Source organism: Corylus avellana, chromosome 7, assembly GCF_965113065.1.
Source record: "Corylus avellana chromosome 7, dhCorAvel1.hap1.2, whole genome shotgun sequence".
Classification (NCBI taxonomy): Eukaryota; Viridiplantae; Streptophyta; class Magnoliopsida; order Fagales; family Betulaceae; genus Corylus; species Corylus avellana.
The window spans coordinates 3818654-3832243 of NC_142496.1; the positions used below are offsets into that span (position 1 = coordinate 3818654).

At 35.3% G+C, this 13590-nt stretch overlaps 2 protein-coding genes across 3 annotated transcripts; one reads left to right on the top strand and one right to left on the bottom strand.

Annotated features, from left to right (window-relative positions):
• The first annotated feature begins 2490 nt into the window (after positions 1 to 2490).
• Positions 2491 to 3013, top strand: PSRP6 (plastid-specific 50S ribosomal protein 6). Its single transcript, XM_059598724.2, has one exon. It carries the CDS (start codon positions 2562 to 2564, stop codon positions 2880 to 2882), a length of 321 nt encoding a protein of 106 aa, XP_059454707.1. The 5' UTR covers positions 2491 to 2561; the 3' UTR covers positions 2883 to 3013.
• A 772-nt stretch (positions 3014 to 3785) lies between these two features.
• LOC132185031 (inositol-tetrakisphosphate 1-kinase 3) lies at positions 3786 to 9163 on the bottom strand. 2 transcript variants are annotated; one of them, XM_059598846.2, is made up of 10 exons: positions 8776 to 9155; positions 8184 to 8265; positions 7944 to 7976; positions 6164 to 6284; positions 5912 to 6004; positions 5464 to 5583; positions 5196 to 5372; positions 4784 to 4839; positions 4606 to 4690; positions 3786 to 4401 (listed from the first exon to the last, which is right to left on the bottom strand). In XM_059598846.2, exons 1-10 carry the CDS (start codon positions 9018 to 9020, stop codon positions 4322 to 4324), a joined length of 1092 nt encoding a protein of 363 aa, XP_059454829.1. In that variant the 5' UTR covers positions 9021 to 9155; the 3' UTR covers positions 3786 to 4321. The 2 variants fall into 2 exon arrangements, with proteins under 2 accessions (XP_059454829.1, XP_088374534.1); XM_088518408.1 differs by lacking the exons at positions 3786 to 4401; positions 4606 to 4690; positions 4784 to 4839 and adding an exon at positions 4980 to 5073 and having other exon boundaries at positions 8776 to 9163.
• Between the last annotated feature and the right edge of the window lie 4427 nt (positions 9164 to 13590).

Sequence of the window (13590 nt, forward strand, 5' to 3'; positions counted from 1 at the left end):
CCTCTCTCGTGTCATACTGATGTCATGCAAATGCAATGCCTGAAGATCTATAATATTTATTATTATTATTTTTTTCTTAAGAGCATCTCAAAAAATGTTGTGTATTTTAGTTAATTAAAAAGTATCATTCTTTATTTTATAAAAGAATTAATAAAAAAATGGATATATAAGCATAAGAGTAGTTATATTTGGTGTTCAAGCACGCTGGTATTAAAATATTATTTTTTTTACTATTTAAATATTATTTTAATAATATTTTAACACCGGCGTGCTTATTATTCAAGCACGTCGGTGGGCCAAATATCATTACTCATAAGCATAAAATGCTTGCCTCATAATTCATAAGGGTAAAGTTTAAATGGACAGGTCTATCTTAAACTTTCAATTGAGATAATGTCCCTTCAAATTTTCAAAAATTGTTAATATCTCCCGAATGATGAAAACGGACTTAATAAAATATAAAATATAAAAAAACTAAAACTAATAAAAAAAATTATGGTGTGGAAATTTAAAACTTTTTCATTTTTCTCTTAGAGAATTTTTTTTTAAAAAAAAAAAAAAAATTATTGAAGTATTTTTGTCTTATTGAAAAATATTTATGATTATTTTTGTATTTTTTCTACCATTTGAGGGGATATTATAAATTTTTTAGTAGTTTATGAGAGATATTGTTCTAATTAAAAATTCGGGATAATACAGTATCAATTCGATAGTAATTTGAGAGGGGTATGTTATATTTTCGCTTATATTAGTTAAATAACCATTCAATTTTTTTTTAAAAAAAAAATTATGAATTTTAAAAAATGAATAAAAGATAAATAGAGTCTATAATTAAATATAGACCATTCGAAAGTTCTAGAGCTCTAAGAAATGGTGCTGGGTGGCATGGGAACTTCGTTTGGTGCGCGGCCGCAGATTTGAAAAGTGGTTTGGAAGACTGGCTCAAGTGGGCCAAATCAGGATAAGAGCTAATAATTTTTTGAATTTTGATAAATATTGGATATTTGGGTTTTTTAATCTTGAGAAGCATTATTGATCGATGTACACATTTTTGACACTTTTCAAGTTGTATACGCCATATTTTATGTATTTTACTAGAGAGCGGTTTTATCAGGTTATAACACAAACTCACTCTTTTGTGCCCACCAATAAAAGAGGGATAAATCAGCTTAGAACAAATTAAGAAAAGTTCTAGAACACACTAGATTCATTAGCCCATGATTCTCTCCTCCTTTATATTTGTGCCACCACTACCTGAAATCATTTTCACTGTAGTTGGTCTAAATTATTTATTTATTTCAACAAAAAAAATTATTTATTCGTTCATTGGTTTTTTTGTATTTTTTAAAAATAGTTTGGTTTTTTTTTTACAATTATTTTATTATTTTATTTGTTAAAAGAATAGAGATATTATAGGAATATACAAAAAAAAGTGATTTTTTTTATACATTTTAATCGTTTTGGAAATACTTTAGTACCTTTTGAACATTAAAACTATATTGCAAATGGCTGATAATTTAAAGAACTTTTTTTTATATTTATTCCAAGTTGATTTGTCCATTTCTCATGAGTGGGCACAAAAAAGTGAATTTGTGCCGTAACTCATAAAAGTTATTCTCATGGTTGAAGAGTCGGTTATAACTAATGTTTAGATTTGTTTTTAACAAAGATTATTAGAGAATTAGTTAAGAAGTATCAAGTCAACATTGTGGGATTAGGGAGGGCCTCTATAGTCTTCCAAAAATGGGTTAGGATCATTTGAAAAAAAAAGGGGTTAAGATCTTTAAAACTTGATCTCAAAAGATTAAAAAAGAAAAAAATCAGTAAAACTTATGAACTAGTCTACTATAATTCTATAAATATGTTAATTAATCTTAGTCATTGTTTTAAAATTAAATTATTAGAATTTTTGTCATTTATCGCTTTTAAGAAGTCTCACATTTCGGACGCCTCCCAATCAAGTCATTATCGATGATCGTTGGTAGTTTTACCAATTGGTGTTATCACTAAACTCTGAAAAAATTGTGAGATATTACAGCTTTTATTAAAATTTATTTATAAATTAAAATAATATGCATTTTTTTTTAATAAAATATAGATTACTAAATCATTTTATAAGCATACTATTTTTCATGAAACGTGATAGTTATATGTCTGAATTGTTAGCAATTTAGGTAGGTAATATGACAGAGTCCATATAAACCAACTTCCTTAAGAATTGCTAGCAATTTTTGGACTACCCCACCTATCCAAGCAGGTAACCTTATATTACCTAACTAAATTGCTAGATATTTAGGTAGATAATTGCCGTGGATCTAGGGAAGTCCAAATTTTATAAATTTCCCTATTTAATCCTATATGCTGATTGGGCTGAAAAAGTAGGCCCAAAGAGTTGGATCCAGTGGACCAAGTGAGATCCAAGGCTAGTTTGGGAATCACACACGTGTGCAAAGATAATGTATTTCATCCAAATCGAAAGGTCTACAGCAACCCAATTTTCTCAGTTAGTTATCAGACACGCTCAGAGACTGAGAGTCCCATTGTTTGTCACAGAGAAAAACATGTCGATTTCTGTCATGTTCGGGTCGAGCGTCTTGGTGGTGCCGAGTATCAGTGGTCCTACGCCGTTGAAGAAGACAGCCCAGTGGAATGGCGGTGGTGGGTTGGTGATAGAGTGCTCGTCGAGGCCACAGAAAAAGGCGACGGCTCACCACAGGAAGACGAGGCCGCGTAAGACACAGGCATGGGACATAAGGCGGAAGCCCACCGTGTACCCTCAATTGCCGCCCTTACCTCCCGACTGGACTCTGGAGGCCTCTTCTGCGTCCGGCGAGGGTTCGCTAGAAGCTGTTGCTCCTCCCTCCCCATCCACGGCTGAGTAGTAGTCTGTTGTTGTTCTGGGTTGAAGTGTTTATGGTGATTTCTTTTTGTTTTTGAAAGCTTGTATTGGGTTTTCGAATGTTATTGCTTCTGCGTTTGATTAATTTAATGAAATGTTTTTCCGTTAACGCTTGATGGGTCTTTGTATGCGTGCGTTTGTGAGGAAGAGAGAGAGAGAGAGAGAGAGACGGTTTGGAAGGTGATCAGTGTATGCGATTGCCATCTGTTTGTTGTTAATCTTAGCAGAGATTGAAATGTGTTGAGGGAGAGTTGAACCAATTTTTTCGCATGTTGGTGGCTCACCTCACCTTACTTCTTTACCATTTCACCTTCCAATTCCATTATCCATCAATTGGATTTTTTTTTTTTTTGGTACCTATGAATTGGATTGAATTGACAATAATGTGTATCATATGGCGCATGCCACAAGTAGATAAGATGGACTTAGATCCTTAGATCCTGAAATAGTGCAGTCCCATGTGAGGGAGAGTTCAGACAGGAAAGCTAGAAGAAAGACCCTTGTTCTCTTTAGTATTTACTTAAAATTGATATAATTTTTTAAATTTATATTATTAAAGTTTGATCAAATGACAATTTTAAAAGTCTTTTAGCCAAACTCTCTTCAAGTGTTACCTGCTTCGACAGGCATCCAAAACAATCCGAACTCCCATCTCTTTGGATGGGTGTTTTTGACAGCACAAACCCCACCTACACTCGATCTACCCAAACAAGGAGGGCTCAGATAGCCTCTCACGACTGCTTGCTTTAGTGCAGTGCAAGAGGGTTGTGCACGTCTAGAGAAGATGACGTCCCTTTAAACTTTCCCGACCATGGAAGAACAGAAATGAAAACGAAAAAAGAAGAAAAAAAAAAGTACTCCAAAAACCTATCAAATAAGGTTGAGGTACTCACTATAGAATGGCAAAAATTCTTATTCAGTATCTGAGCTTACACGTTTCTATCAAGTAGAAAGGTGTAAAAAGCTAGGCTGCTAGGGCATCTTACATTGTGCGTTTTTGCCAACTGCTTACATCATGAAATTACTATCATGAAATAATATTTGGTAGACAAAAAAAAAAAGAATCAAGAACAACAGCTTACTTAGATTCATGAGAACTGCCTAAAAGGTGGATTCTTGAACTTTTGTACAAGTTGGGGTGATTTATATGGAAAGTTGGAAACATATTCTGCCAGACAGTAGGTAATTACATAAGTTGAAGGTCTGGACCATTTACACTTGGTATGTTTCCTCCTCCAGCCGCTGCCAAGAATCACGCAACACCCCATACATGGTAGGGGGTTAAGCAGGAAACCTTGTACTTGTGGGTGAGAGTGCCACTTTCTTCTGCAGATACTTATTGAGGAGAGAGGATATCTATATCTCTCCCTTTGAGTGCTACTTGGTTCCATCCACAAAGGCTATTTACAATTTTCAGCATGATCATTTTTTGCACTTGCCTTGCATCAGGCTCAAAAGGAAATCTGTGAATATGTGCTCATATTCTGGCATCTTTCCATACCCTGCGCAAGTGCCATAGACCAGCAATTAAGAACTAAGAACTTGAATTAATTAAACAGGATGAAATAGTTGTACCCATCAAAGAAGAGCTAAAATTAGCATGAAGCTTTTGAATAAAATTTGGGGGAGTTGTTAACATCACTGCCGAGAATGGGTAACTAGTGAGAGATATCATCACTTCATATGAAGAAGGAAGGTTCGCTTACCTGGGAAATAATTAATGTCAATGACATAGAAATGATCTCTGCTACCATGATCTCGGATAATATCCAAGTTGAACAGTCGGAGTCCCTACAAAGAAATAACAAACAACAAAGTAGGTATCAGTAATTATATAGATATGTGTGCTGCTATGGAATCAAGACAGAAAATGAGTGAAGTTACCAGTCGACGGCGAAGTTCCTTCGCAAGTCTCTCGAGCAAAGGTCGTGGGGGAAGCTCTGCAGGGGAAACAATGGTCAAATATATTAGAGAGGCTCTGCCAAAGTCCTCATAGCAATAGCCTAGAGCTGAACTTTCAAGACCTGAACACAGTACACTGTCACTGTTGATGCCTTGAGCACAACCCCTTTCTACATCACCAAGATTGCACTCAAGACAAAACCCGATATGGAGGGAAGAGTGGCTCCAAGGCTCAACCAATCCAATCATCCTCACCAGCCACTAACCGGAAACTTCTTTGTCCATGAGTTTAACAATGCAAACCAAACCCATAATGAAATGCGATATTTGAAAAACAGAAAAGAAAATTCGGACAAATGTAAGAAAGAACAGTTTTCTAGATAGGACAGCTCACCAGCAACACCAGGGTCCAGATCTGCATCATCTGCTGAAGCTGCAGCACAAGAAACCCTTGGAAAACGATAGACACCCGCATTTTTGGAGAGCTCCCTTGTACTGACATCAGGTAGTGAGAAACGTCTGACCACCTTTATGGATTCACCAACTATGTATACCTTAAAGAGAACACCTCCTACAGGCGTGAAAGGAATGGCAATTTTGAAATTATAACACATTGGTGGCAACTGTAAAGGTAATAAGACACGTATATTGCAATCTCATACCATGGTTAACAAACTCCTGAAGAACAAGTGGAGGTTCAAGTTTTTGAAGGGAGTTTTGATCATAAGCAAGTGATAATTCATGCGACTTTGCACTTCCATCGGCGACCAATGGCTTTGCAACTGAAACAAATATGAGAATGCAAAATAATTACCAGAACATTACAAATGCACTATCAACAATTTTCTACAAGTAACCAGGAAGTAGCTTCTCTCAAAAGTTCAGCCTAAATACAAGAATAACAGAATTAGGATAGGCTAATCCCAGGAGTTTTTATTTTTATTTTTTATAATGTTTTTGGAAAAAAGATTTGTTTTTGATACAATACTATTAACATCAATCACAATTTAATTCTATGATAAGTTGCTACCATCCGTTGATGCATATCCTACAGCCACCCTAGAGAGTCCTGCACACATAACAAACTGCACGTGCGCAACACATACATACCAAATGGTAATGTCAGCCCAGCTTTGGCAACCGCATCAGGGATGGATGATGCATCTCTCTTGATAACCAATTGCCTGGGAACACCAACTTTGCCTGCGTGATAGTTAATCATCAGCATCACAGAGCAAAAGGCCCAGTTGCCATACATACCACTTAACCTTAACATTAAGAGATAAAATCTGCCAGTTGAAGGTCAAGCCACAAAATATTCCTAGGAATTGAGACATCTAAGAAAATGAACACAAAAATTACCATAGGATTCAGACAAGTTCAGATCAGCAACAGCCTGAAGCATGAATTGGCGATTGCGTAAATGTTGTATGGCATCTGGAGGATCAAGAACTGTTACTTCTGGATGAGTTTGCCTGTAGTCCTACAAACATAGATGGATAGAAGGTAAAAAGCGAGAACCACTAGTATTGTGCTTACATTTCAAAAATAATATTAAATAAACCGTGTGCATCAAACTCATCCAATAAGAAACAAGACAGACACGAAAAGTTGTTTGTGAAAGCATCTAGAGACACCATTCTTGTCCAAATGGGGGAAAGAGGACATAATGTCTGTTGTCTTTATACATTAGAGACGCACAAAACACACAAACAAAGAAACAAGGCTGATTATCAGAAGCAACATATACCCAAATTGTTAATCACAACATGTTTGACTTTTACAACTTTCTAGAACTGCAAAACACAAGAGCCCTAGAATAAACTTCAGTTCTGAAAGCAAAATTGAAGTAGACATCAGAACAAAATAATTACAGCTATTGAAAAGTCCAACTAATTCAAAGAATTGCCCCAAAACATCATGTTTTAGATTGTCCAGGACCTCTAGAAAAGGGGACAGGGGATGCTGAAAGATCAATTATCAAATATATAGGAAATCACACTGATATCTTATTGATTCATATTAGTAACAGAATGCAAACTTCAACAGAATCAATGAAGTCCTGCAGAATTGGGAATCGACAGTCAAGGTCCAGGTCTAGAAGGCATTGATAGCAGTACATGGTATCCTATCAATATTAATACTTATATTCATAATGGTAAGTAAAAACAAGTAGAAACTCATTTATAGCAGGAATAACTCTGCACTACTTGGACAAATGACCTTGTAATCTAGTGGTACTTCTCCTCCATTCAAAAAGTGGTCTCGTTTCAGACATTATGAATGGAGATTTGTGGAATTTGGGATTATTCTATCATTTCGACAGAAGAAAACAAAAATTAATTGATGTGAAAGTAATAATTAGAACAGCCAGTAGCTTTGAAATAATAGCAAAGAACCAAGTATGAAAACGTAAGGTTTATGCACTTTAAGACAGTCTGTGGTAACCAAACACAATAGAGACGGTTCATCTGCCACCTAATATATCCCAAATGCACAAGCAACCGGAAACTAGAACATAAAAACTAAAACCTAGCTGAAGCCAGAAACTCTTCCTGGTGCAGTCTAGAAGTATGAACATTTGACCAGCCACTGCATCCAGCAACCCAAGGAGTGTCGGAGGAAGGCTATTTACAGAACTTAATCCTAGATTTTGAATTGTGGTGAAACTAAAAAGCAAAAAGAGCAGATTTTGAATCAACTAGCACTATCTGAGCCATCTGCCATTCAGCTGACAGAATGGGGTAGCTATTAACCCTGAAAAATGAACTCATTCAAACAAATCCTAAAAGGCTTCAGAAAACCTGAACAAATCAGCGTGATGGCCATAGAAGAAGAATCATCCTCACTTGCTGGAACCTCAAGGCCTTGACCTCAAATATTCGATAATGATTCAAGATGAAGCAAAGAGCAAGCACTCTGCACATTATGTCAGACGGGGAATAAGTTTTAAGCATTAAAAGATCTGGTTTCTCGTCAGCCACTGTCAGTGATTATCTGATACCACGTTGGTAAAACTAATAACTCATATAATGATGCATGGTAATTAACATGTCAAGCACAAAGTTTCAAAAGCAATCAATCTCAAACATCAACAAGTTCTTTAGACAAGGTAAAATTGATAACATCTAAATGAACCAACCTCAAGAATCCGGCGCCACTCTTTTCCTGATAACTGCAGTTGAGATAAGAAAGAAAAAAGGAGTAATCTCAGATTAGCATCTACATTTATCAAATCATGTATTGTGCAAATGCAGAAAATGTGAAGTACTCATGCATGCATATTGGATTCAGCAAATAAAGTAATTGTAGAAGCCTTCGTCCTATCATTTTTGAATAACAAAAGAGGAAAAAGTAGATTACGAGCAAAAAATTCACAGACCTTATGCAACACAATGTCAAATGGACCTTGATCTGAGAGGGGCTGATTTTGATCAATAGCAACAAATAGTATCCCCTTATTCCTGCACAACAATACATTGTCCAGTTAACAACTAAACAATGCTGAATCAGCTAGAAAACCTAGCGAATATCACTGAGACCACCAGATCAAGGTGCTCCGAAAATATTAATAAAGTCAGAAAATTTATAGCAAAAAAAAAAAGAAAAAAAGAAGAGATTAGAAAACGAATTTAATGAGATTTTTTTTAAAAAAAAAAAAAAAAAAAAAAAAAAAAATCTTTTAACGACGTATAGAAAGTGAATTAACTTCGACTTCATTGAAGCATCCTTTAAGAAAACGAAAAAAAAAAAATCTGAGAAACAATTGGAATCAGACAACGCTCCCAGAAGATTCCCCATCGTTTTCTCGCCAACCAAACGAAAGGAACAAGAAAACGATAGAATAATTCAACTATAGCAACCAAGAGACTCAAAATGTCACATAAACGCATTAATCAAATCAAATCAAATCCTCTTCAGTCTTCACCACATATATTAATCAAGTGATTAATTAATTAATCAATTTTAATTACCTAGCTAGGCCTTCGAGCTTGGGCTGCAAGAAGCTCTTAGTCTTCTTGGACGTAAGAGCGTAACCAACCACAACCACCTTCCTCAGCTGCTGAGGAAACCCATCCCCTACCGTACACCATTGCAATTGTTGCTGGTGACGGTGGTGTGTCTGGGCCAGTTTTTCCTCCTCCTCCTCCTCCCTCTCCCTCTCCCTCTCCCTCTCCTCCTCGTTTCTACACGCCATTGCTTCCTCCTTCAACCTCATAGCCACTGCAAATCTCCCAAACCCTGAATCTCAAATCAAAACGTTTGATTTGGAAAAGCAGGCTTTCAATTTGAGAGCGGAAAATGAGGGTGAGTTTGGTGTAATGGGGTGGTGGGGGGCTTGGGAGATATATATAGGTGGGTGGGGATACTGAGAATTCACTGAACATTTTTATGAATTTTAAAATTTAATTAAAAAATTACGAGGCTTTTGTGGTCTCAATTTCATCAGCTTCTTCTGTGCATGTCTCATGTCATATCTATCTCTACGTACCTATCATGTGCTGGTGGTGCCCAAAATGTCACTGTTTCCGCATAAACATAACACGTGTTGGTATATGATTGGAGGATATTAAAGATAAAATTTAATGGCAAATATAACTCCAATAATATACTAACACATGTCAATAAATTATAAAAGAATTATAAATGTAATATTACTTGTAATTATTATGAATAATCGGTTAAGGAGCACGCTTCATTATTTTGCTCACTTTTTGCCTCACTGTCCTTGGAATTGAATTTTTTTCAGTCCAAAATGGACTGAAGAGTATCCAATTTATGACTATAATTTCTGAAAAGAAATTCTAGAGCCACAAATGGAACAGATGTCCCACTAATAAAATATTATTTACGATTTAAAAAAAAGAAAATAAACAAATTAATAAAAAGAAAAAAAGAGTGACCGGCCAGTCGGCCACCCCCATTTTAGTTAGGGGGTGGCCCACCCCCAATTTGCTAAAAGGCCCCCAAGGGCCAACCCATTATTTTATTTTATTTTTCATTTGGTCCTTAGGGGTGGCCCCCTTTAGCAAGTTGAGGGTAGCCGAACCATCCCTATAGGCCATGGGGTGGTTCAGCCACTCATGGCCGGCCATTGTGGGTGACTCAAGACACTCCTTGCTAAAATGGGGGTAGCCGGATCGTAAATAATATATATATATATTTTTTTTTATTAGTGGGACATGTGTCCCATTTGTGGCTAAAGAATCTCAAAAATCCTAGCCATGAACTATATATTCTCTAGTCCAAAATGGATTGGAGAGGATCCGGTTCCACTGTCCTTGAAGGGCACCTTTACATTGTTGTTCTTCTACCTATTAGTGTGCACTATTTGCAGTCTCACCAAAACTATTTTTTGGTTATTTGGTGTGACAATTTGGTGAAAATGCCTAAAAAGTCTTCTTTCCAGCCTCACCAATTGAATAAAAAATGGTTTATCTCTCCCCTTTTTCTTTTCTGTTCCTCTTTCCACCTTTAATAGTTAAAAAAAAAAGAATAAACAAATCTTTAAAAAAAAATATTTAAATGGAATAGTAAAAATGAATTGTTAAAATAGTGAGGCTGTTAAAAATGTTATAAAAAAATGAGTAGTTAAAATAGAGAAATTTGTACTTTTAGTTATTTTGATGAATAAAATTTGATGAGGCTAATAATAATGCTCTTAATCTTTCTAATTCTCTTGGAAGCTGGATGCGAACTAAGTTTATTTGGGTGTCAAGGTGCACCCACATTTATAACAAAGAGCCGCTACAACCAGCTTTGATGGCAATATTTTTTTATCAACACCTCTATCAGAAGCCTCCAAGTAGTAGTTAGTAGGTGGTCATTGTCAAGATTAGGTTTTCCTTTTACAATCTTTCTGCATGGATTTTTTTTTTTTCCTGATTTTTGTTGCTCTTTGTTCTTATTTGTTGTACTTTAAAAGAAAATTCCTCAAAATGGGATTGAAAGAAATTCTTCTTAGATTGAAATTTATTTGTAAAGCATGTAAAAATTATATGATTTAAAAACAAATATCCGTTTAATAGACTAACTGTCTGTTTGAGATTGCGTTTGAGAAATAAAACTTTTAAGGCAAAAATGGTTTTTGAACTAAAGCTTCATTCTTAAGCTTTTGCTAAAAGTGTGCTTTTGTCATTTTTAAACTTTTTGAACCTTTAAAAGTGTTTTTAATTTTTTTACCAAAACAAATACTTTTTTCTTCAAATGGATTTTTTGAATATTAAAAGCACTTTTAGACTTCTTAAACGCAATCTCAAACAAGCTCTAAATGGTTTAGAGAAAAACTTTATTCCCATTTGAGAAGAAGATCTTACTGAAATAAGAAGAAGAAAAAGCAGGGGTGAAGATGCCAAGTATATGGATCGCTTTCAAGCGCAATAGAGAAAAAATTATTTTCCTTGAAGCATGATGATATTCTCTCCCACTCTCTATATTTGAAAAATTCCTTCAAATCATAGGGACCCCTTTCAAGAATTATGTCCTGTCTGGATGATTTGTACGATATCTATCCTTGGATTTTGGTTTGCCCACGTGTTTTACTAAAAACACGCGGAAAAAGAAGTGTATCGAAGAACTAGAGTTACATGGATTTGGCAAAATTGTTCCACCATTCTAGATTACCCCTTTTTAAAGTAATATTAAAAGAATACTCTTATAGAGAGAATAGCACACACAAAAAATAAAAAAATGCAGGAGAATAAAGAGAAGCTATTGAGTGTCTGTCAATTATATTTATAGGGATTTCGAACATATCTAACGGTCCAAAATCTTTTGATCAATTAGTTACAAATTGTAACCCCACCAAATCTAATTTAATGAACACTTAAATCTATTGTTGGAGCTGCCACGCAGAAGTTACATTATCCGGATGTCCTTCATGGAGAGGCACTTGCTATTATGCTGATCACTCGGCTGACAGCTTCTTTTGGATGCAATTTTCTTTCCTCGGAAGGAGATGCTCTCCTAGTGGTGTTAGCCACTAATAATCCTTCCTTATTTTCTTCTTGGAACTTTGCTAATTGTGTTTTAGTGTAGTTTTATCTTCCTTTCAAAGCTTATCGAAATGTTTTGAAAGTATCTTGTAGTGTCAACTTTTGGGCACATACTTTAGCCAAATAGGCCGTTTTTCATCTTGTTTTCGGAAGCATTCCCACATAATCTCATATTCTCTCTTTCATATGGATCAGAAATGAGAAAGGTTCTCCCCTGTAGTCTTTTTCCCTCATTCAATTATATATATATAGAATAGACAAAATTTTACAAAGGCTCCAAGAACATACACGCATTTTGAGAAAAACCTTCCAAAATTTAAAAACTCTCAATTTCACCACTTGAACTTTTAATTTGATGCAATATACCCCCTCCATTAGGATTTGACGTTAAATTGGATAAAATGACCATTATACCCTTAAAACTTTTATAAAATTTCAAATTTACCCTTAATTTCACATTAATTTTTTAAAAAAAGTTGAGGGTATTTTAGTATTTTTCATAGCCTCCATTAGGATTTAAAGCTAAATTGCAAATAATTAGAAGTTCGAGAAATGAAATTGAGAGTTTTTGACCTTTTGAGAGGGTCTTCTCAAAATACATGTAAATTTAAGGGGCATTTGTGAAGTTAACCCAATAAAATATTAATCGTTTCCAATGGCTAAAAAACAGTCAGATTTTTATTAATTTCGCATAAGAAACAACTGGCTCGGTCGATCAAGGTCTCTTAAGCCGTTTACTAAGGCTCTTAAGTTTTTGTATGAGGTTGTAGTGCATCAGGCTTAGTCGATCGAAACTGCCTTAGTCAACTTTGCCAGCTTTAATTTCCAATATTAATTAAAGTTCCTTGCTTTGATGCATTATGCAAGTGGGAAGTGAGTCTCATAGAGCTCAAAGTCCATTGCTGTCACTAGGCGGCTAGCTCTCTTCTCCATTTCTCAATTTATTATCGGGACTCTGCCCTACACCCCGATCCATCATTGGACTCTGCCATAACAAACTTAAATTAAGCTGCAATAGACCTAATGATCAACTCCACTCCTCCCCGGTGGCCATGAAGCCTTTTAGTGTTAACTTTCTCATTACACCATGACAAAGAATAAGAACTAGAAATTTATGACAAAGTAAAGTTAGCCAATTGCAACGATTATGCTACTTAATGGAGGTAGGGTAGGCCTAGCTATATATGCTCACACCCTCTTGAATAAAGATTGCATGTTGATTTTTCTTTATGAATTTTTGTATTCATATCTAAAGTGGGGTTTTAGTTATATGTGTTACGTCTAAATCAAATCCTTTAAAGTGGATAAACATAACTTTCATTTTAGGCCCTTGTGGTCTATATGTCTAAACCTTATCTTGGACAGTTGGCCATCCTCAGATATTTTATCATCACCATTCACCGGAGGCAGAACTAGGTATAGGCTTTAGGGCATTAGCCCCTCCAAAATTTTAAAAATATATAGGGTTTCTACCCCTATCATCACCTTGTAGGATTAGGATCAAGTGCAATGGAGATGAGTCATTTCATGATTTAAATTTTGTTTTGTTTCGTCTAACTATATAAATGGTGTCACGTTTTTTCCTACTCAGTTTAGAGGAAATCTTTTTATGTTATTTGGTTGTGGTTAGTAGCAAATTTTATCATTTCAGTGAAAAAGCGAATAGGGGATCAATTATTCTGTCACAATCCAACCAAAGTAGCATAGCATTCTGCATAATAAAATGTTATTCACAGACAAAGGAGTGTGCTCTCATTGATGGCTCACTACCAAATGTTCTTGTTTCTTTCTCAA